We start from the raw sequence: 21,863 nt of genomic DNA, 5'->3' as shown, positions 1-21,863 counted from the left end.
TGATCATCCAAGCTGCTGTATGTATATTTTTGACCCAGCAGATTTGGTCATATTTATATTAGACCTGTAATAAATCTATGAAAAAACCAAAATGCATGATGGTTTATTGTGACAAAGATGCACAGGTTTCAATCATTCCATCATAGAAAATTTAAAATTGTGTGAGTGAATGGAGACTGGCCTGATATACCCAGGTTTTTTACAAGTGTATGTAAAATTTTCTCATGACTTATATCAGGTATGCCTTGTATGTGACCTCAGTTGTTCAAACAGAAGGGATTTTTTTATATGTTAACAGTTGTGGTAGCACACAGGAATGACCTAAGAGACATTCTGTCCTCTTTGTTGTATACACCAACTCGGCATTCCTCAGTGCTCCAACACCTGTAGACTTCAGAGACTGAACTCTATATTGTTGGGGAAACGTGCCTTTGAGATGACATAGAAGTGACTGCAAAGAACGCAAGCCTAGTAGGTTATGACATATTTTGAGTGATGGTAGACCTCATGACGCCCGAAGGGCTTAAAACGCATCGTTCAGTCTTCTAACCCAATGAATGTGGCGACAAACGAGACGAAGCTCTGGGTGAAATGTTTTGGTTGGATGCTTTAAGACAGGAAACACCGAGAACCATGGAGGTCTCTGGTACTAATGGAACTCTGACGACATTTCTTACCTGAACTCTTTGACTTTTACCTGGTTTGATCTGCTTTCTTCAGGTTTTATCGGTTCCTCTACCTCACACTGTCGGTCAAAACACCAAAACTGATCCAGGAGTGAAGAAACTAAAGTCTTCTAATGAAGACTTTAGTTTTTTTTTAAAAACCAAACAAAAAAAACACGATGTTATAGAATATAAGAAAATAGACACACAGACATCCAAAAGTCTTACATTTTGTATGACATTATTTAAACCTTTAATACAACAGTACACTAACAGCAAATGTATAAATAAAACAAAATTCTTCAATTGACCCAGAGGTCTTTTTGACACCATATATATGCTACAATAAGCTAATATGACTTTGTTTAATACATGACTAAATCAGCAGCTACAATATAAATACTCAGTTGTTTGTTCAGATAGTCTTTGTTGTGTTTCTTTCGTCATTCTTGTTCTTTCTTTCTTATCATTTTCAATCCACAAATGAGGACATTTTGTGTTTCAGTCTCGACTGTCATGAAATCGTAAAGTGTGCAGGCAGGGACTCAGTCTTCCTGAGGCCAGTATGTTGTGACGCAACAATATCCCAAAGTGCTCCGAGTCACCAGTCAAGACGAGGCCTTCAGTGACTCTTCAAAGAAGGCGAGCTGATTATGTGCCATGAGGGGTGTGGTCTCCCCAAGAACAGCATCTGTGAAGTTTGGCCGTCTCCAGGCGTAAACCATACTGTTCAGAAAGCCTTGTATGGACACACAGATAGCCTGAAAAAGCCATTGTGATAGTTTAACCTTCAACACAAGCGTCAGATTAAATTTTCATTTTCTCCACTGAAATCAGGCAATGCTCTTGTGAAACCTACCTGTAGTATGTAAAGCCCAAAAAAGCTGTGCTGTTCAATGCTTGTCCAGGTCATCAGGATAGACATCACAATGAGGGCAAGAACTATAAGAGGAAGAAACACACCACATCAGTCTCACGTTGATCTAAACCTGGTGTTTAAATTAGTTTTAAATATGTGTGTGTGTGCCCATGTTTTTGCTATATTGTGGGGACCAAATGTCCCCACAACTGTAGGAAAACCAAAAACTATGTCACTTGTGGGGACCTCATTTGGTCCCCACAAGTTTAAACAGTGTTTTCTTGGCCATGTTGTTGTTACTGAAAAAAGTAAAAGTGCAAAAACGTTTCTTTAGGGTTAGCCACTGCTTTGGTTAGGGTTTGGTTAAGGTTAGGGTTAGGGTTAGGGGCTAGATATGAATGGGAGTCAATGGTATGTCCCCACAATGATAGCAAGACACACACACACGTGTGTGTGTGTGTGTGTGTGTGTGTGTGTGTGTGTGTGTGTGTGTGTGTGTGTGTGTGTGTGTGTGTGTGTGTGTGTGTGTGTGTGTGTGTGTGTGTGTGTGTGTGTGTACCTGGTGCCCAACAGAATATGATGACCATCACCATGTTCCTTGCTGTCGAAAACATTTTTTTGAATCTCCGTGTTGAACGCCCATCTCCTTCCGGGGCATAATACTCCCCCTGCTCATGTCTTTTATACCATTTACCAACCTTATAGTAAATGACCTGAAACAAAAAATAAAATATTACAGTCTGCCTATACACGTGAAAATATGCAATTAATGTCTTTAAAGAGCAATGTGAAATTACAGCTGTATTGCTACCGAATTGTAAATGGAAATTGTCTAACTTCCTCATAGAGTAATGTGATTGTTTATAACTCACAGCGCAAAGTACCATCACAAGTATCACCATGATGAAAAGAAAAGCTTTGATGAAATCATCATGGATTCTCTCCTGAGAAGAAAAAAAGCATTATGTTAGCACAAAAGCGCATTGCCTGTTCATTGTAAGTTGTGCTGCATTTCTTTTAAAAGCACTAAAATGCAATGACATGCATAGATGATACTAAATCACTGCAGTAACTGAAAAAACAAAACAAAACATGAATCTAGGGAAAAAGAAGCATTGCAAATTACAATGAACACACGTGACAGAAGACAAGATTAAAGCAAGTGTATGAAAGAGTATCACAATAGATTTTGATACTCACAGGACCTGAGCAGGAATCCTTCCAGACGTGCAAGAAGAGAATACAACTGTGCAAAAGAGGAATCAAAAAGGTCAGAATCACAAGGGAACAGAGCTGTTTTAAGGCTGCAACTTCTTTGATAGAAAAGACTTCGAAAGAGCTTCTGTGCTCACCTGGTGCAGTACGTGCTGTCGTCTTTGTCTGAGGCGGTCAGTGATCTATCACTGGGTGGAATCACCGTGGCAATTGTTATGAAATCAGTGAACACATATACTAAGTACATTGCAATTGGGATCAACCTGTAATAATGGGCAGACAGAGAGGCAAACTTAAACTGTGCCCACCAGGGACGACATCCTGAATTCTGTGGGTTAATTAAAGGTACGACGCTTAAAAATAAGATGACAGACTCACCACACAAAAACATATACAGGGAAAGCTACTATTGTTCGTCTGCAACGACTCTGTAAACAAAGACAGATAAGGACAGTCTTAATGTCACTGAATCTAGACAAATTCTGATGTGCAAATGCAGCTTCTTCTCACCTGTACAACCTCATCATCTGCGCCACATTCTCTCCATCCTTGAATTGCATTCTTCGACTTCCAGGCGTAAACGACCGCCAGCAGAAAAGATATGAAAAAAAATGTCTGGAACAAGACACACAGTCACACACAATGATGCAAAATGTGACAATATGCAGCATTAAGATGGACTGAGTACATAAAAAATATTTTTTTCGAGGTGCTGTTATTTGCAAACTTATATTAAATGTCATAGGAGTCAGTTAAAGATCATCAAATGCTGCAAAAGCAAAAAGACTGGCTCTACAACAGAAAAGTCCTTGACTTGTTCATTAGTTCTAAAAATGGTTTCATTTTAAAAAGATTAATTTAGGGCGAGTGACCAAGTGAGGTGTTCAGATCATGTCCAGACATTTGCTCTTTATCTTTATGGGGACAGTTTTTATTGGGTTTTTATGAGGACATTTTTTATTATTTGGATTACGCCTTTTGTCGATAAACTACAAGCACATTCTTACAGTTTATCACTGACAGTATCATCACTGTTTCTATGCATTCCAACTTTCACAGAATTAGTAGAACATATCAAGTCTTGAGTTGACTATATCATCACAACTGAATGAATCAGCAAAACCTCCCTATATCTGTAGCATTTAGGCGCTTATTTACACTTGGGTGGAGGTGAATATCTGCTGCTGTTCAGATATGATACAAGGTTAATTTATAAATGATTCTCCAGTATTCCACTGTTATAATAATTCTCATCTATCCCTTACAATTTGATTGATTCTGTTATTTCTAAAAATAACTCCATTGCAACGTCTACTGTAACAGAAAGATTCTTAACCTAGAAAGGACCAAAACAATGTCATAAAAGGAGGGAAATGATTAATCTCAAGTCCACGGTGACTTCATGTCCAGTAAATTCAGAGATGTAACTCCTGAGCTTTTGAAAGGCTAAATATTTTCCATATCTGCATTTTGAAAGAATTTCTCAAACAGAAGTGAAAGAAATTGGGTAACACTGTTTTTGTTCCCACATTACATTCTTTTCTATTCTGTTTGTTTTCTGTAAAATCAACATCCACTCTGCCCTTCACACTTATCACTGTAAAATGACAACTTAAGTATGAAGTTGACCCATTTCACAACTGACTGAAACATTTTAACACTTTAAGAGTTTTAAATATAAATACATGACTGAGAGGAGAAGCTGCACGTCGTCCTCTCAGTATGATGAAACACTGCAGACACATTTACATAACTGAAGATATGACAAAATTAAACCGCTCGGTAATTAGTTTTATTGATGCAATATGGGGAACACACCATTTTGACTCTTTTTACTGCCAAAATAAATCGGCATTTGCACAACAGAATATCCTGCTTTTATGTGATTACACAGTAATCTGATTTTCATATCTGAAAACTGAGAATACGTCAACCGGAAAGTACCAAAACCTAAGTGCAGGCTTTTATCACAGCCTCTGTTCTTCTCCTTGATCCACTTGAGGTTAAACTTTGGTCCACTCAAAATGCTATTAATGATTTACTGCCAGGAGCAAGAGCTCACAATGGTAACTTTTCCTTACCAGAGACAGAGGCAAGCTGTATTGGCAGATTTCTACGCTCCTGTCTATAGTGACTTTATTCATGACGCTGGTGCCCATCAGGATCAGAGCAGCCAGGAAGTCCGCCAACGCCAGCTGCACGAGGAGATGTACCTGCAAGCACAGATAAACATGAGGAATGCTCCTTTGTTGTAAACTGTGCTATGCAACAGAAAACAAAAGCCAAACAGTGTTATGCAACGTTTCGTGTCATTAAACCATCCTGTTAACGAACACTTACACGTGGAATTAAGCGTTAACCAACATCAAAAACTATTCACTAATACACACAACTTCACTCACCTGCTCTTGTAGACGCCTCCATCTAAATATGGAAACCGCCACGACAGAAAAGCTCCCGATTAAGCTGCAGGAAATCAAAAATACACAGCAAAATATTATGGGCTATGTATGTGTTAGTTTTAGTTAAAAGCTGTGACCATGTTTATGAAATTTGAATTAAATGAGGAAAATGAGTTGAACTGAGTGTAAATTGGCATCAACACTGAGCCGGGAGAGGTTTATTATGACAGAGAGCATCTTTGTCTGGCTTATTTCGCATGTGACACTTGTGTAAAGGCTGTAAAAAGTGCAGCTCACGTTAAATCAGAACTCTGCTCAGTCACCAGAGAAACTTAGAAGCAGTGCAAAGTATATGACTTTTCTTGTCACGTTTTTTCCCCGCTCCTTTTTGTCCTCTCTCTCATTGTTCGACTTCCTTTATAGTTAGAATTTTAACAATTAGATCACAAGTGGCCAAGCACTCAAGGAAGTTTTAACTTTTCCTGGACTCACACCTGCATGAAGTGAGCTATCAATGAACCCCAGACAATGACTGTCTCTGTATGAAATCACTAGACTCATTCAGGAGGAACGTACAAGTCTGCTTCTTGCCATATGTTGCTGTGCTGGTTTGACAAACCAACTTTCAACAACTGGCAAACTGACAGAAAATAGCCGGTGTGAATGCTCATAATTACATGTGACATAATAAAGAAAAGTATCAGGAAGATCATTACCTGAGAGTCAGAAACGCTATGTAGACATTAGAGAGAACATCAGTCTGAAAAACAGAATGGAAACATATTTTCAGAAATGCATAGCTGCTATTTCCCACCTAAAAGTTTTCATCCAAATAAGCTTTTTCAATTGAATGAATTAATGTCTAGAACTAAGCTGAGTTTGCCTACCTGATGTGCATTCAGTGTCCCATTGAGCGCCATGACGACAATCAGTCTATCCAAAAGTCACATTGGATTTGTGCCTAGCTGAATATCCTGTCTCCACAGCAGGCTGTTGTATTTGCTTTCTTATCAGCACACATCTTTAAAAGCTGCACCAAGTCACATGCCACTGTTTTGACTCCACCTGCTTTGAAGGTGTGTTTTCAGTGGTTTGACATGGGAATCCACAGGTGTTAAGAAAGGAGTGCATATCCTGACTGCAGTCTTTCATGAAATGAGGGCACTTAAGGGAAAATTTACGAAAATGAAAATGGATTTTCTCTGGATTGTTTTGGGTTTTTACCCTCTTTACCCTTCCCTGTTTTATTCCAGAGTAACAAAATAATAAATGTCTTTATTTGTTCTGCTGCCCCACAAGGAAGTTTAAAGATCTTACTATTTGTGTATAAACTAGACCCTCCAGAAAAACGCGGACAAAAATCCTTGAATATGCGGGCTAAAATCCTTGATTATGCGAATAAATATGCGGGGTTTTTACGCCATTTTATGCGGGGAAATTGCAGAAAGTTGCAAAGTATGCGAATAGTTGTGAAATATGCAAAAATATGCGTGATTCACCTGCCGTCTGGCCGCGGAGGGATGTGTCCTCTAATCAGACACTGGGACTGCTGCGGGGTTACTGGACTGACAGGCTGTGCTTTGGGACGGGGAGAAGCTCACAGCAGCACCTGCTGTTTGTTGAGGACAGTAACTGCAGAATGATCCGAGTTTTCCTGTCAGTCTCCAAAACGGCAGAAAAAGTCACTAGATTTGTGGCTAGTCGCTTTTGACAAAAAAAGTCGCTAGGACGCTTTGGAAAGTCGCTAGATTTAGAGAGAAAGTCGCTAAGTTGGCAACACCGGCGCCGCGCTCCGCATCAGCTCGTGCTTCCAGTGTGTGTGTGAATGCGCGAACTGATGACGTCAGGCCGGGCGTCACATAAAAACTCACAACTCCATTTATGGGAGACGCCAGTGTTTACAAACAGTGACGTCACGAAGTCACGTGATTACCGCGCTGGTTGGCAAGAGGAACCAGAGGAACAATGGCTGGCGATAACAATGCGAACTATCCTTCCTTGAAATTGTCCGATTTTGCTCAATCCTTATCACCTGAGGCCCGACAAAGATACGTGAGTAAGCTGAAACACGGAAACAGTAAAACCTTGCCAGATCCCTACAATTTGAAGACTGGGTGGGTTGACGACCCTTCATTGTGGCCGGACATTTCCTTCACCGACATTTATTTTTACTTGATTGACACCCCTGGGCAGTTCACCCAGCCAAAAATATATAATTATGAATTAAAAATAATATATCTTCTGTTAATCTTCAACAAGATGTCAAAGAAACGTCAAGAAGTTGCTGTATTTTTTGTCTGTAGTATGGCTTCTCAGTAACAGAAAAGCGATAACTTTACGTATTTGTTTCAAACCCGATATCGTTCTCGTAGTAAGCCGTTATGTTACTGCCGGTTCTTGCCAACCAGCAGCGGTCTTGTACCACGTGACCATAACAAATGACGACACGCTGGCTTTTCCCATATTGGTTATAGTTTTCTCATTTTATGCGGAAATTGTGAAATCAAGCGGGACCCGCATATTTGTCTTTTTTTCGTGAAAATGTGAGATTCTTGCGGGAATTATGCGCTGTTTGGGGGGATTATGCGGCCTTTTGGGAAATAATTGACCCCCGCATAATCAGTGGCATTTTGGTGATTAATGCGGGAATTCATGCGATCGCATAATCGCGTTTTTCTGGAGGGTCTAATAAACCTCTAAATGGTTTAACTCCACATTACATAACCAATGTGTTAACTTTTGCACGCCTCCATTCAAAATCAATGGCAACAAGATTGTTTTTGTTTTTTGGGGGTTATTGCACCTACACTCTCAAAACGCTTCCTGTTCCACATTAAATCCTGTCCCACCAATGTTCCCTCTTGACAGACTGGTGACCTGTCCAGGGTGTCCCCTGCCTTCACCCGAGTCAGCTGGGATAGGCTCCGGCACCCCCCGCGACCCTAGTGAGGATAAAGCGGTGTATAGAGAATGGATGGATGGATGTTCCCTCTTGTTATTTCTAAATTTTTTATTGTTGGTCTGCTGTTTTGTATTGATCGGTTACCTGATTTAATTCAGTTTTCTCTTATTATAGTTCCACTGCTTTCCTAATTTATCCTAGAAGCTTCACCTTAGCTGTTCTGTTCAGATAGCTGTCGTCACACATATTCATCTTTGTCATTTCCACCGTGCATGTGCATTGCTTGTCCAAAATAGAAATTCCCACCTGGATTGAGGTAAGCAAATAATTAAAAGCCTTCCACTGGATAATTACTGCAACAACTTATTTAACCCTAGCTGATGCAGTGAGGAGCTTCTCATTTCTTAAACAACCATGTTGGAAGACATATCCTGTGGTCATGGAAAGGATGTTAATCTGTTTTAGAAGGGTGAAATTATTAGCCTGCATCAAGCAAAGAAAACAACTAAAGAGATTGTTCAACTTCAAAATGGCGTTAAGAACCGTCCAACACATTATTAAAACCTGAAGGAGAGTGGAGAACCACCGTCTTCGAGAAAGAAATGTGGTCAGTCATGACCCTGTTCCAAAGTGATGGGGGCATCAGGGTAAGAAGAGAGGTGGATGAAGTGATGAACTCATCATGACTAGTGCCTACCAGCCTGTGGGGGTTAGGGTTATGATCTGGGGTTGGTCAAGTTCAGCAATGTTATGTTTCCAAAGAATGAGGTCAGCTGACTACTCGAATATACTGAATGACCAGGTCTTTCCATCAGTGGAGTTTTTCTTCCCTGATGACACAGGCATGCTCCAAGATGACAATGCCAGGATTCATGGGGCTCACATTGTGAATGAGTGGATCAGGGAGCATGAGACGTCATTTTGACACATGGATTGACCTCCCCAAAGTCCAGATCTCAGCCCCACGGAGAATCCTTTGATGTTCTGGAGAAGACTTTGTGAAGCGGTAAGACTCTCCCATCATCAATATAAGATCTTGGCAGAAAATTAATGCAACTCTGGACAGAAAGAAAAGCTCTGACTTTGCAGAAGCTTGTAGAAATGATGCCACAGTGAATGTGTGCCATACTCAAAGCTAAAGGCAGTCCAACAAATTATGAGAGTGTACAGTATTGCATTGCATAAACTTTATTTCCCTCATAGTTTGTGCTTTGTCCTCTCTCTCCCTTTGTCCTCTCTGCAGTCATTTCTGGCTCTGGTGCTGGATCATAGACTGTATATATACGTCATGAATAAAACTCCATTAACTTAACATCTGTAAACAAAACAAAAACGTATCAACGTTTTCTGTTAGAGTTTGTGTTCTTCTAAGTTTAAGATTTTAAATACTTTCATTTACTGCAAATGAATATCTCATCCAAATGTCTCACTAATGATCATTATCAGCCTTAAATATGGCGTCAAATTTGGGTCAAAAGTCACGCGCACGCGACACTCTCTCGCACACGTGAAACACGTACCCCGTGCGAGCGGAAAAAAGTCTCCACGGACGCAAAAAACACTCTGCGCGCGCGTGGCAATGTCTCTGCGCGCGAGGAGCCCCTTACGCGCGTGGAGATATTGCTACTCATCCGTGTATGGTGCCATAATTATCCGTGGAGCTCTGATTTACACGCGCAGGGAGAAGACTTTTGACCCTTTGTGGGCAGATACCAGTGCTCGCCACAATCTCCCTATGATTGGCTGTCTGCGACAGCAAGAACTCACCCCCCACGTGGGCACAGTCGGCTGGAGCCCCTTTGATGTTGCTGCCGCTGTTCTGCAGCTCCACCGAACACACACAGAACCGAGCCCGGATCTCCAACTGCCAGTGGGTGAGTGTCTCCACGTATTTCTGGGCTCTAAACGGGAGGTCTCAGTGCTCCATTGTGGGGCTGTCAGCCAAAGGTTGTGATTTACGCCACTTTCTAGCCCTGTTTTGTGCTTACGCAAGCTTTATAAATAGAGGAGGGAGGTCGCCACCCACCTCCCCTCCTACTCTCTGCCCTGACTCCACCCTGACTCCGCCTTGGTTCCACCCATGTGGTCACTTTATTAGGAACAGAAACTACGATGTCAAAGGGATGACGAATTTATTTCTTTTTAACTGATCTGTAGCTCAGTGAGTTAAGGGTTTACCTATGGGTTTACCTAAATTTTTTGAAAAACTTAGACCAAGAAAGAAAAACACCAATGATGAGTCTTGAACCTGCTACTTTCCACTTGGTAGTCTCTCTTCTTACCCCCTAAGCTACTCACTCAGTTACTAAGTCTCTGTTTTTTTGCAGATTTATCATCTATTTTTTGTCGTTTTCAAGTTTTTTTCAAACTTGAGTCTTGTCTCTACCGTTTTTCCTCAGGAGGTTGGACTTCAGCCTTTGTGCTGGAGGGTTGAACCCTCAGTTCCAAGACTTTCCAAAGCCTCCAGACCTCCTGAGTCCTCAGGACCTGAGCTTTCACACAGGGCTAAAATTTTCTAAGTCCCACAGTAGATCCCTGTTAGTATGAACCTTCAGACAGTCTGAGGACTGAAATCTTCTAAGTTCCTGAGTAGTTCTTTTTTAGTTCTGTTTTAGTTTGAACCTTCAGACAGTCTGAGGACTGAAGTTTTAAAAGTTTCTCAGTGCCTTTCTATTAGTTTGAACTTTGTGGTTAACAGAAGCCTTAAAACTTGTGACCATGAGTCTTGATTTCACATTTAGACAATCCATCTCAGTTCTTCTCAGACCTTCACCTGTGGGTTTTTTAGAAATCCTGAACAAACTTTGATTCTCTTCCCTGAACAGTAAAGTTTGTGGGGATCAGAAGGTAACATTAGTTTGATCAATGACTTCAACTACTAGTAGACTTTATCTGGAAAGCAGTTTTCTGAAATGAGCTCTTAGTAAATCTGTTCACAATCAAACCAAGAACATAGAAAGAAGAAATGTTTGAAGAAACATCTTGATGTTTTCATTTCAGACTAGAAAACGCTTTAAGACCTTTAACTGTTTTTGCTCTTTTTGATCGTTTTATTGTCTTTTCTGTTTAATTTGATCTTCTAAAGTCTAACTGGTGTCTTTTCAAATGTTTTGTCTTTAGTTTAATTCTTCTTAAATGTTTACTTTTGCTCTTTTCTCACCTTTTATTATTTTCTAATGTTTGATTCAATATTAAAATGTTTTGTCTTTTTAATGTTTGTTGTTTTTTTCAAATGTTTCATCGGCCTGCTTGAAAAATTTCCTTTTTTTTCTCCCAGTGTATAATTTTCAGTTAAATCTTTTAGGTTTTTCTTTTTAAATGTTGTACCACCTTATGATGTTTAATTTGCTTTTTAAATGCCCTTCATTATATTTTCTGTTTAATTCCTATTTAAAGTTTTGTCTTAAGATTTAATTTTCTAATAAAACATTAAATTTTTTAATTAAATGTTTTGTTTTTTAAAAGGTTTAATAATCTAAATTAATGTATTGTATTTTTTCAATGTTTAATATTCTTCTTAACTGTATTTTTTCAATGTTTATCTAAAACATTTAATTTTTAATGTTCAATATTTTTGTCTAAAAATGTTTAATTTCATAATTACACATTTTGTATCTTCTTTTTAATTATCTAAAATATTTTGTCTGTTTAATATACTTTAATTGTATTTAATGTTTAGTTTATTTTAAAATATTTTATTGTATTAAATGTTTTTCATTTTATTGAATTACTTTTAATGTAGTTTTTCTTTAATCTTTTTTGTCAAGATTTTAACCTCAACCTCAAAAATGAAACAAACCCTTAAATCACAATGAAAATACTTCTGTTGTCACAATCATGAGTTCCGAAATCGCGCGATAGCTCGCGCCAAAACCGGTGTTTTGGCGCGAGCTATCGCGCGATTTCGGAACAAGATTTGCTTTTTAGCATCCTGAGATTTGGATACAGAACACAACAAAAAGAGATCGCCAGGTAATGTGGAGGTTTTCGTTCACTTCTCATCTCTCGTATGTTGTGGGACACTCGTTGAGACTATCCGAGCCGGTCAGTGTGGGAAAAAAAGCACGTTAGAGCGGACTTTGACGCGGGGGGGGGGCAAGTTGCCCCACTTTTCGCTAGTTGAGCTGCTAGCTGAGCTGTTAGCTGAGCTGCTAAGCTGCCTGCCTGGCTAAATACTGGAGTTATGTCGAAAATTCATTTCTCCATCACTCACATGTATGAAATGACATGAAAACAGACCCCAGGTTGAAAAAAAACGAAGTTCCCCTTTAACGCATAAGTTCAAAAGACAAACCTGTGTGGGGAAAAAAATGAAGAAGAAAAAAGGAAAAATAAGTATTTTAGTTACATGAGTTTAAAATTTTTAAAAAGGGTTTTCTCCATTCTTTTTTCCTTGTGAAATAGTCAGTATTTTTTCCAACCATAGCATCCAAAAATCCTTCAAGGGAAACATGAGAAGGAAAAAATGTTTGTTGAAAGTAGTAAGAACTCGCAGCCAAGATGAGGGGTCATGAGTTTATATTGCTCAATTGTGCAGAGTTACAAGTAAAAAAGATTGGCTAACGTTTCAACAAACTAAGTAGGTGAAGAAGAAGACAATGGAGCAGGCTTGTTTATGGCTGTTTCTGCCACAAAAATAGTAACATAAATGCAGCAGTAGATGGTGCTGTTGGTTTACTGAGGTCAGCAGTCTGCCACAGATCCAAGCAGTCACATTCCTGGCCAAAATGTTTGCAAGAATAAGATCCCTACCACAGTATTACTGGTCAGATAACATAACCAGAGTTTTAAGTTGTTCCAACTGAGGAGCTTTTGAGCAGTGCACTTAAAAAATCTGATACTCTGTGTTAGCTGCTTGTGTGACAGCCTTTTTTTTTAAATTACTGGAGAGCATGGTACAAGTCCTACATCCTCTCGCATACCTGGGACACCATCCTCCAGAGACCACCGGACGGCGGGAGGCGTGGTCGGTTTGACAGATTCTGACAGATCTGTCAAACCGACCACGTGATAAAAAGGACACGTCAGCAAACGTCAGATGACGCTCTGAAGAAGACAGCAGAGACTCTCGAAACATGTCAGCAAGGTAACACAACTCTTTCTGAACTGTCGGTTTTAAATAAGTAACACTATTGTAAGGTAATTAGATGAACACTCAGTGAATATTAGAACATTGTAAGATCAGCAGATAATAATGCATGGGACTTAAAGCTGCTGTCCGGAGTTTGAATCGCAGCGTCTCCCAAAACACTGGTGGTCCCACCCTCCCTCTGATTTCGCCCCTTTATTTGTGCACGCGCAGAGTACATGAGAGAAGTGCCCGGAGTGCTGCAGCATCTTGCCTGTTTTGCTGTTTTCCCCTCTTCTGCATTTAGTACATTTAGTAAATAATAAAGGAATTACGTTAGAATGCTGTGTTGAGTCTAACTTGTCCTAATACCAAAATAACATGAATCTGCTAGGACGAACGAGTAAAGTTTCAATATGTGATTACACTCGTGTATCCCTCTCGATGACGTTGTTTATCAAACTTAGTGCATTTACGTGTGTATATGTGTTACATTGTTTATTTATTTCTATCTAGAGTTCAGAATTGCATGACTCCTCTGACAAAGAGTATGTCCCAGACGCCCCAACATCTTCCTCCAGAGGTCGGGCATCTAAACGAAGCCGTCAGGCGGGCTATGGAGGCCGTGGTCGGGGAGCGACGCGAGCACCCCGAGCCAAAAAACGTCCTGCAGTCTCTTGGCCTGACAAGCCGTGGGATTGGTAACTTTTCTGGAAGTTGCTGATCCCTGATGCTCTCTCCTCCACAAGCAAAACAAATGTGCGCGCGGTTGCGTAGTGCGTAGCTCGCCCACCTCTGCATGGGCTTGCTTGCTGTGCGCGTAACCGTTGATTGACAGCATGACAAAGCTGAAGCTCGAACTTGATTGGTCGGCAGCGACCGGCACTTTTTGGAATAACATGGGGGTCTATGAGAGGAAGGCGGAGCTCAGGAATAAATTTTCATATCGCGTTATACTAACTTTATATTATAGTATCGAACTAGACTAACACATTTAAGCTTTGTTAAAAAATGATACATAAATTGAAAACAAACGGAAACTCCGGACAGCAGCTTTAAATGCATGATTGTTTATTGTGACAAAGATGTACAGGTTTCAGTCATTACATCATAGAAAATTAAAAGCTGTAGGAATCAGTGGATACAAGACTGCCCTGATATGCCCAGGTTTTTACAAGTGTATGTAAACCTTTTCCTCACGACTTATATCAGATATGCCTTGTATGTGACCTCAGTCGTTCAAACAGAATCGATTTTTTGATGACTTTGATTTCACTTTAACAGTTGTGGTAGGACACAAGCATTACCTAAGAGACATTCTGTTCTCTTTGTTGCATACACCAACTCAGCATTCCTCAGTGCTTGAACACCTGTAGACTTCAGAGACTGAACTCTATATTGTTGGGGAAATGTACCTCTGAGATGACATAAAAGTGACTGCAAAGAACTCAAGCCCAGCAGGTTTGACAAATTTTGAGTTCTGAAGGATGGTGAAATATCAAAACACTAATAAAATGAGTGGTTTTAAAGCACACTACTTTAAATAAAACAAGCAAAAAAACTGTGATAAAATATAGACACACAGACATCCAAAAGTCTTACATGCATAACATAATTTAAATCTTTCCTAAAACAGTACTCTAACAGCAAATGTAGAAATAAAACAAAATTCTACAGTTGATCCAGAGGACTTTTGACACCATATATATGCTACAATATGCTAATATGACTTTGTTTAATACATGACAAATCAGCAGCTGCAATCTAAACACTCAGTTGTTTGTTCAGATAGTCTTTGTTGTGTTTCTTAATTTTTTTCTTTCTTTTCATTTTCAATCCACAAATGAAGGCATTTTGTGTTTCAATCTTAAATGTCATTAAGTTTTAAAGTGTGCAAGCATTGGATCAGTCTTCCTGAGGCCAGTATGTTCTGAAGCAACAACATCCTGCTGTGTGCTCCGAGTCACTAGTCAAGGAGGGCCTTAGTGACTCTTCAAAGTAGGGTTGATTATGTTGCAACAGGCGTCTGGTCTCCCCGAGAACAGCATCTGTGAAGTTTGGCCGTCTCCAGGCGTAAACCATACTGTTCAGAAATCCTTGTATGGACACGCAGATAGCCTAAAAAAGCAATCGTGATCAACACAGGCATCAGATTAAATTTTCATTTTCTCCTCCAATGCTCTTGTGAAACCTACCTGTAGTATGTAAAGGCCAAAATAGCTGTGCTGTTCAATGCTTGTCCAGGTCATCACAATGAGGACAAGAACTATAAGAGGAAGAAACACAACACATCAGTCTCATGTTGATGTAAGTCTGGTGAATAAATTAGCTTTAAATGTGCGTGTGCGTGTGCGTGTGCGTGTGCGTGTGCGTGTGCGTGTGCGTGTGCGTGTGCGTGTGCGTGTGCGTGTGGTCAGGTGCTGGCTAGGAAAACCGAAAACAATGTCACTTGTGGGGACCTCATTTCGGTCCCCACAAGTTTAAACAGTGTTTTCTTGGCAATGTTGTTGTTACTGAAAAAAATAAAAGTGCAAAAACGTTTCTTTAGGGTTAAAAATTGTTTTGGTCTGGGTTAGGGTTAGGGTAAGGGTTAGGGGTTAGATATGAATGGGAGTCAATGGTAAGTCCCCACGGGGATTTAAGAACCAGACATGTGTGTGTGTGTGTGTGTGTGTGTGTGTGTGTGTGTGTGTGTGTGTGTGTGTGTGTGTGTACCTGGTGCCCAACAGAATATGATGACCATCACCATGTTCCTCGCTGTAGAAAACATAATATTAAATCTCCGTGTTGAAAGCCCATCTCCTTCCGGGGCATAAAGCTCCAGCTGCGCAGTCGTCTTTCTTTTATACCATTTACCAACCTTATAGTAAATGACCTGAAACAAAAATAAAATATTACAGTCTGCCTACACACGTGAAAATATGCAATCAATGTCTTCATAGAGCAATGTGAAATTACAGCTGCATTGCTACCGAATTGTAAATGGAAATTGTCTAACTTCCTCAAAGAGTAATGTGATTGTTTATAACTCACAGCGCAAAGTACCATCACAGGTATCACCGCGATGAAAAGAAAAGCTTTGATGAAATCATCATGGATTCTCTCCTGAGAACAAAAAAAGTATTGTGTTAGCACAAAAGCGCATTGCCTGTTCATTGTAAGTTGTCTTGCATTTCTTTTAAAAGCATTAAAATACAATGAAATGCATAGATGATACTAAATCACTGCAGTAACTGAAAAAAACAAAACAAAAACATGAATCTGGGGAAAAAGAAGCATTGCAAATTACAACTACACGAGCCCTCAGTAGAGGGCAGAACCACGGCCTCTACTCGCGAAAACCCTGTCCTCCCTATGCAAATGATGCAATATGTATCAATTTTGATCATCGTAAGTATCTCCCTTCCTACTTGATCTGCTAACCTGTAACTCCACAACTGAGCAGGGGACCTTAGACTGATCTTCAGTGCCAAGTTTGATTATCCTGACTTCAGCACTTGCAGAGATATCGGAACGGACATAGCCACATACATACATACATACATACATACATACAGTACTTACCCAGCCAGCCAGATACCGCACCGAATGCAGTAACCCCGCTGACGTTCGTCAGGTGTGGTTAATGAACACTCATGACAGAAGACGAGATCAAAGCAAGTGTATGAAAGAGTATCACAATAGATTTTGATACTCACAGGACCTGAGCAGGAATCCTTCCAGACGTGCAAGAAGAGAATACAGCTGTGCAAAAGAAGAATCAAAAAGGTCAGAATCACAAGGGAACAGAGCTGTTTTAAGGCTGCAACTTCTTTGATAGAAAAGACTTTGACAGGGGTTCTGTGCTCACCTGGTGCAGTACGTGCTGTCGTCTTTGTCTGAGGCGGTCAGTGATCTATCACTGGGTGGAATCACCGTGGCAGTTGTTATGAAATCAGTGAACATATATACTAAGTACATTGCAATTGGGATCAACCTGTAATAATGGGCAGACAGAGAGGCAAACTTAAACTGTGCCCAACAGGGACGACATCCTGAATTCTGTGGATTAATTAAAGGTACAACGCTTAAAAATAAGATGACAGACTCACCACACAAAAACATATACAGGGAAAGCTGCTATTGTTCGTCTGCAACGATTCTGTAAACAAAGACAGATAAGGACAGTCTTAATGTCACTGAATCTAGACAGTTTCTAGACAAATTCTGATGTGCAAATGCAGCTTCTTCTCACCTGTACAACCTCATCATCTGCGCCACATTCTCTCCATCCTTGAATTGCATTCTTCGACTTCCAGGCGTAAACGACCGCCAGCAGGAAGGATACGAAATAAAATGTCTGGAACAAGACACACAGTCACACAGAATGATGCAAAATGTGACAATATGCAGCATTAAGATGGACTGAGTACATAAAAAATATTTTTTTCGAGGTGCTGTTATTTGCAAACTTATATTAAATGTCATAGGAGTCAGTTAAAGATCATCAAATGCTGCAAAAGCAAAAAGACTGGCTCTACAACGACAAAGTCCTGGACTTGTTCATTAGTTCTAAAAATGGTTTCATTTTAAAAAGATTAATTTAGGGCGAGTGACCAAGTGAGGTGTTCAGATCATTTCCAGACATTTGCTCTTTATCTTTATGGGGACAGTTTTTATTGGGTTTTTATGAGGACATTTTTTATTATTTGGATTACGCCTTTTGTAGATAAACTACAAGCACATTCTTACAGTTTATCACTGACAGTATCATCACTGTTTCTATGCATTCCAACTTTCACAGAATTAGTAGAACTTATCATGTCTTGAGTTGACTATATCATCACAACTGAATGAATCAGCAAAACCTCCCTATATCTGTAGCATTTAGGTGATTAGGCTGAATGTGAATATCTGCTGCCATGTATATATGATACACGGTAAACTTATAAATGATCCTCCAGTCTTAACTCCTGAGCTTTTGAAAGGCTAAATATTTTCCATATCTGCATTTTGAAAGAAATTCTCAAACAGCAGCGAAAGAAATTGGGTAACACTATTTTTGTTCCCACATTACATTCTTCTCTGTTTTGTTTGTTTTCTGTAAAATCAACATCCACTCTGCCCTTTATACTTATCGTTCTATAAATGTCATATAGGGAACATATCATTTTGACTCATTTTACTGCTAAAATGGATCGGCATGCACACGACAGAATATCCTGCTTTTATGTGATTACACAGTAATCTGATTTTCATATCTGAAAACTGAGAATATGTCAACTGGAAAGTACCAAAACCTAAGTGCAGGCTTTTATCACAGCCTCTGTTCTTCTCCTTGATCCACTTGAGGTTAAACTTTGGTCCACTCAAAATGCTATTAGTGATTTACTGACAGGAGCAAGAACTCACAATGGTAACTTTTCCTTACCAGAGACAGAGGCAAGCTGTATTCACAAATTTCTACGCTCCTGTCATTAGTGACTTTATTCATGACGCTGGTGCCCATCAGGATCAGAGCAGCCAGGAAGTCCGCCAACGCCAGCTGCACGAGGACATGTACCTGCAAGCACAGATAAACATGAGGAATGTTCCTTTGTTGTAAAGTGAGCTATGCAACAGAAAACAAAAGTCAAACAGTGTTATGCAACGTTTCGTGCCGCTAAACCATCCTGTTAACGAACACTTACATATGGAATTAAGCGTTAACCAACATCAAAAACTATTCACTAATACACACAACTTCACTCACCTGCTCTTGTAGACGCCTCCATCTAAATATGGAAACCGCCACGACAGAAAAGCTCCCGATTAAGCTGCAGGAAATCAGAAATATATGAGATTTGAATAAACAACAAAATATTATCAGCTATATATGTGTTAGCCTTAGTCAGAACTTGTGAGCATGTGTATAAAATAATCATATCTGACCTAATAAAGAAAAGTATCAGGAAGATCATTACCTTGGAGAAAGAAACGCTATGTACACATTAGAGAGAACATCAATCTGAAAAACAGAATGTAAACATATTTTCAGAAATGCATGGCTGCTATTTCCCACCTAAAAGTTTTCATCCAAATAAGCTTTTTCAATTGAATTAATGAATTTCTAGAACTAAGCTGAGTTTGCCTACCTGATGTGCATTCAGTGTCCCATTGAGCGCCATGACGACAATCAGTCCATCCAAAAGTCACATTGGATTTGTGCCCAGCTGAATATCCTGTCTCCACAGCAGGCTCTTGTATTTGCTTTCTTATCAGCACACGTCTTTAAAAGCTGCACTAAGTCACATGCCACTGTTTTGACTCCACCTGCTTTGAAGGTGTGTTTTCAGTGGTTTGACATGGGAATCTACAGGTGTTAAGAAAGGAGTGCATATCCTGACTGCAGTCTTTTATGAAATGAGGGCACTTAAGGGAAGATTTACAAAAATGAAAATGGATTTTCTCTGGATTGTTTTGGGTTTTTACACTCTTTACCCTTCCCTGTTTTATTCCAGTGTAACAAAATAATAAATGTCTTTATTTGCTCTGCTGCCACGCAAGGAAGTTTAAAGCTCTTATTATTTTTGGATAATCCCCTAAATGGTTTAACTCCAAATTACATTACCAATGTGTAAACTTTTGCACCTAAACTCTCAAAACGTCTCCTGTTGTTTGTTATTGACAGAATAAATCTTTCACAAATCATAAAATGTGTTTTTAAAAAGGTTTTGACCTCTTTTCTGGCCTATGTATATCAGAGTTTTGGACCTGGACCTGTCCTAATGTATTCTGCATGCAACAAAAGTAGTCAACAGTCCATATTTTAAAGCTGTATTTTATAACTTCTTGTTATTGTTGTTATTGCATTTTCACAAGTAAAGATTTCACAACATCGACTGGTTTTAAAGACTATTTTGCCTCTTTGGCCTGGACTAATTTGACCAATATATACATCGTGTTTTGTTTTATTATCTCCCGCCTCCACAAAGTGGAAAAGGGGGATATAGGTTTGGCCTCCGTCCGTCTGTCCAAGATGAAGGGGACAGCTTTTCTTGGAAACTATTACAGCTAGGATTATGAAATTTAGTGTGTAGCTTCATACCATGGACACCTTGATCAAGTTCGAAAGTGACACCTGTGCGACAATATTTAACAGAGTTATGGCCCTTGATCACTATTTTGGATATAGACTCATATGAAGGGGACAGCTTTTCTCAGAAACTATTACAGCTGGGATTATGAAATTTAGTGTGTAGCTTCACACCATGGACACCTTGATCAAGTTCGAAAATGAGACCCGTGTGATAATATTTAACAGAGTTATGGCCCTTGATCACTATTTTGGATATAGACTCATAGACATCACATGTGGCGGGGGATACTGATGACCATGTCGTCTTGTTATCACTACATCTAGTGTCGTCTACATACAAAATAAAGCAAAAAAAAAAAGCAGTAAAATCTCAATGAATGTTGAACTGAATTTATTTGCTCTTTTAGATCTAAATATAGCAAAGGTATCAGAGATCACAGCATGTGTTTCAATGACTTTTAGACCTCTCTGGTGTAATCCAGTCCACTTCTGATCAGTCTAGTGTAGAGGTTTATATCTGCAACATGTGTTGTGCCAAAAGCAGTTTCTTTTTCGACCAGTCAAAATGTGCAAATTCATGTCTGTGCATAATAGTGAAACCGTGTCTTTGTGAAACATTAACATTGCACATTTTTCCAGTTAATGGTGTATTCAGTCATGACATTTATGGTTATTATGGCAAGTAGGATATTTCTGTGGGTGTGTGTTTGGTATGTCTGGTATTCTTGTTTGGACTGTAATTACAGTAATTCACATGTGAGTTTTATATTTTAAATACCCTAAAGAAATTATATTTATTGCAAATATCACGTGGGCTGTCCCAGCAAGCAGAGGTTAAAACCACTACAAAAAATGCTGAACAGCTGAAAGGAATACTTGAATTGTGTTCGCAGAACTTTTTCAGGACATTTTTAGAACAACAGCAGTTCTCTGTACTTCTCTATCAACATCCTCAAAGCAAATATTGCATCTGTTGTACTCTTTCTTGGCATGAAACCATACTGCTGCTCACAGATGTTCACCTCAGCCCTTAGTCTAGCTTCAACTACTCTTTCCCATAGCTTCATCGTGTGGCTCATCAGCTTTATTCCTCTGTAGTTGCCACAACTCTGCACATCTCCCTTGTTCTTAAAGATGGGCACCAGCACACTTCTCCTCCATTCCTCGGGCATCTTCTCACTATCTAAGATCCTGTTGAACAACCCAGTCAAAAACTCTACTGCTACCTCTCCAAGACACTTCTATACCTCCACAGGTATATCATCAGGACCAAGTGCCTTTCCACTCTTCATCCTCTTCAATGCCCTCCTCACTTCATCCTTGCTAATCTTTGCTACTTCCTGGTCCACAACAGTCACCTCTTCTACTCTCCGTTCTCTCTCATTTTCCCCGTTCATCAACTCTTCAAAGTACTCTTTCCATCTTCCCATCACACTATTGGCACCTGTCAACACACTGCCATCCTTATCTTTTATCACCCTAACCTGCTGCACGTCCTTCCCATCTCTGTCTCTCTGCCTTGCCAACCTATACAGGTCAGTCTCTCCCTCCTTACTGTCCAACCTAGAATACAAGTCATCGTAAGCCCCTTGTTTGGCCTTTGCCACCTCTACTTTCACCTTACGCTGCATCTCCCTGTACTCCTGTCTACTCTCTTCAGTCCTCTCAGTGTCCCACTTCTTCTTAGCTAACCTC

The 21,863-nt window shown here is 39.7% G+C and overlaps 1 protein-coding gene and 2 long non-coding RNA genes across 3 annotated transcripts; all 3 read right to left on the bottom strand.

Moving 5' to 3' along the window:
* Positions 1–922: 922 nt before the first annotated feature.
* LOC110964871 (uncharacterized) lies at positions 923–2,462 on the bottom strand. The gene is made up of 4 exons (XR_007944061.1): positions 2,397–2,462; positions 2,084–2,237; positions 1,525–1,607; positions 923–1,426 (listed from the first exon to the last, which is right to left on the bottom strand). It is a non-coding gene; the product is annotated as an uncharacterized LOC110964871 (long non-coding RNA).
* Positions 2,463–4,741: 2,279 nt separating this feature from the next.
* On the bottom strand, positions 4,742–5,891 carry LOC127535243 (uncharacterized). Its single transcript, XR_007944062.1, has 3 exons — positions 5,858–5,891; positions 5,142–5,205; positions 4,742–4,952 (listed from the first exon to the last, which is right to left on the bottom strand). It is a non-coding gene; the product is annotated as an uncharacterized LOC127535243 (long non-coding RNA).
* An 8,274-nt stretch (positions 5,892–14,165) lies between these two features.
* On the bottom strand, positions 14,166–19,325 carry si:dkey-30c15.2 (uncharacterized protein LOC558938 homolog). Its single transcript, XM_051952643.1, has 12 exons — positions 19,225–19,325; positions 19,054–19,097; positions 18,843–18,906; positions 18,522–18,653; positions 17,346–17,450; positions 17,203–17,252; positions 16,962–17,087; positions 16,810–16,855; positions 16,145–16,216; positions 15,827–15,986; positions 15,307–15,377; positions 14,166–15,229 (listed from the first exon to the last, which is right to left on the bottom strand). Exons 1-12 carry the CDS (start codon positions 19,255–19,257, stop codon positions 15,017–15,019), a joined length of 1,116 nt encoding a protein of 371 aa, XP_051808603.1. The 5' UTR covers positions 19,258–19,325; the 3' UTR covers positions 14,166–15,016.
* Between the last annotated feature and the right edge of the window lie 2,538 nt (positions 19,326–21,863).

The sequence above is a fragment of the Acanthochromis polyacanthus genome, chromosome 8, assembly GCF_021347895.1.
Source record: "Acanthochromis polyacanthus isolate Apoly-LR-REF ecotype Palm Island chromosome 8, KAUST_Apoly_ChrSc, whole genome shotgun sequence".
NCBI lineage: Eukaryota > Metazoa > Chordata > Actinopteri > Pomacentridae > Acanthochromis > Acanthochromis polyacanthus.
Note: the sequence above shows the minus strand (reverse complement) of the source record. Positions and strands in the feature narration are given on the sequence as shown.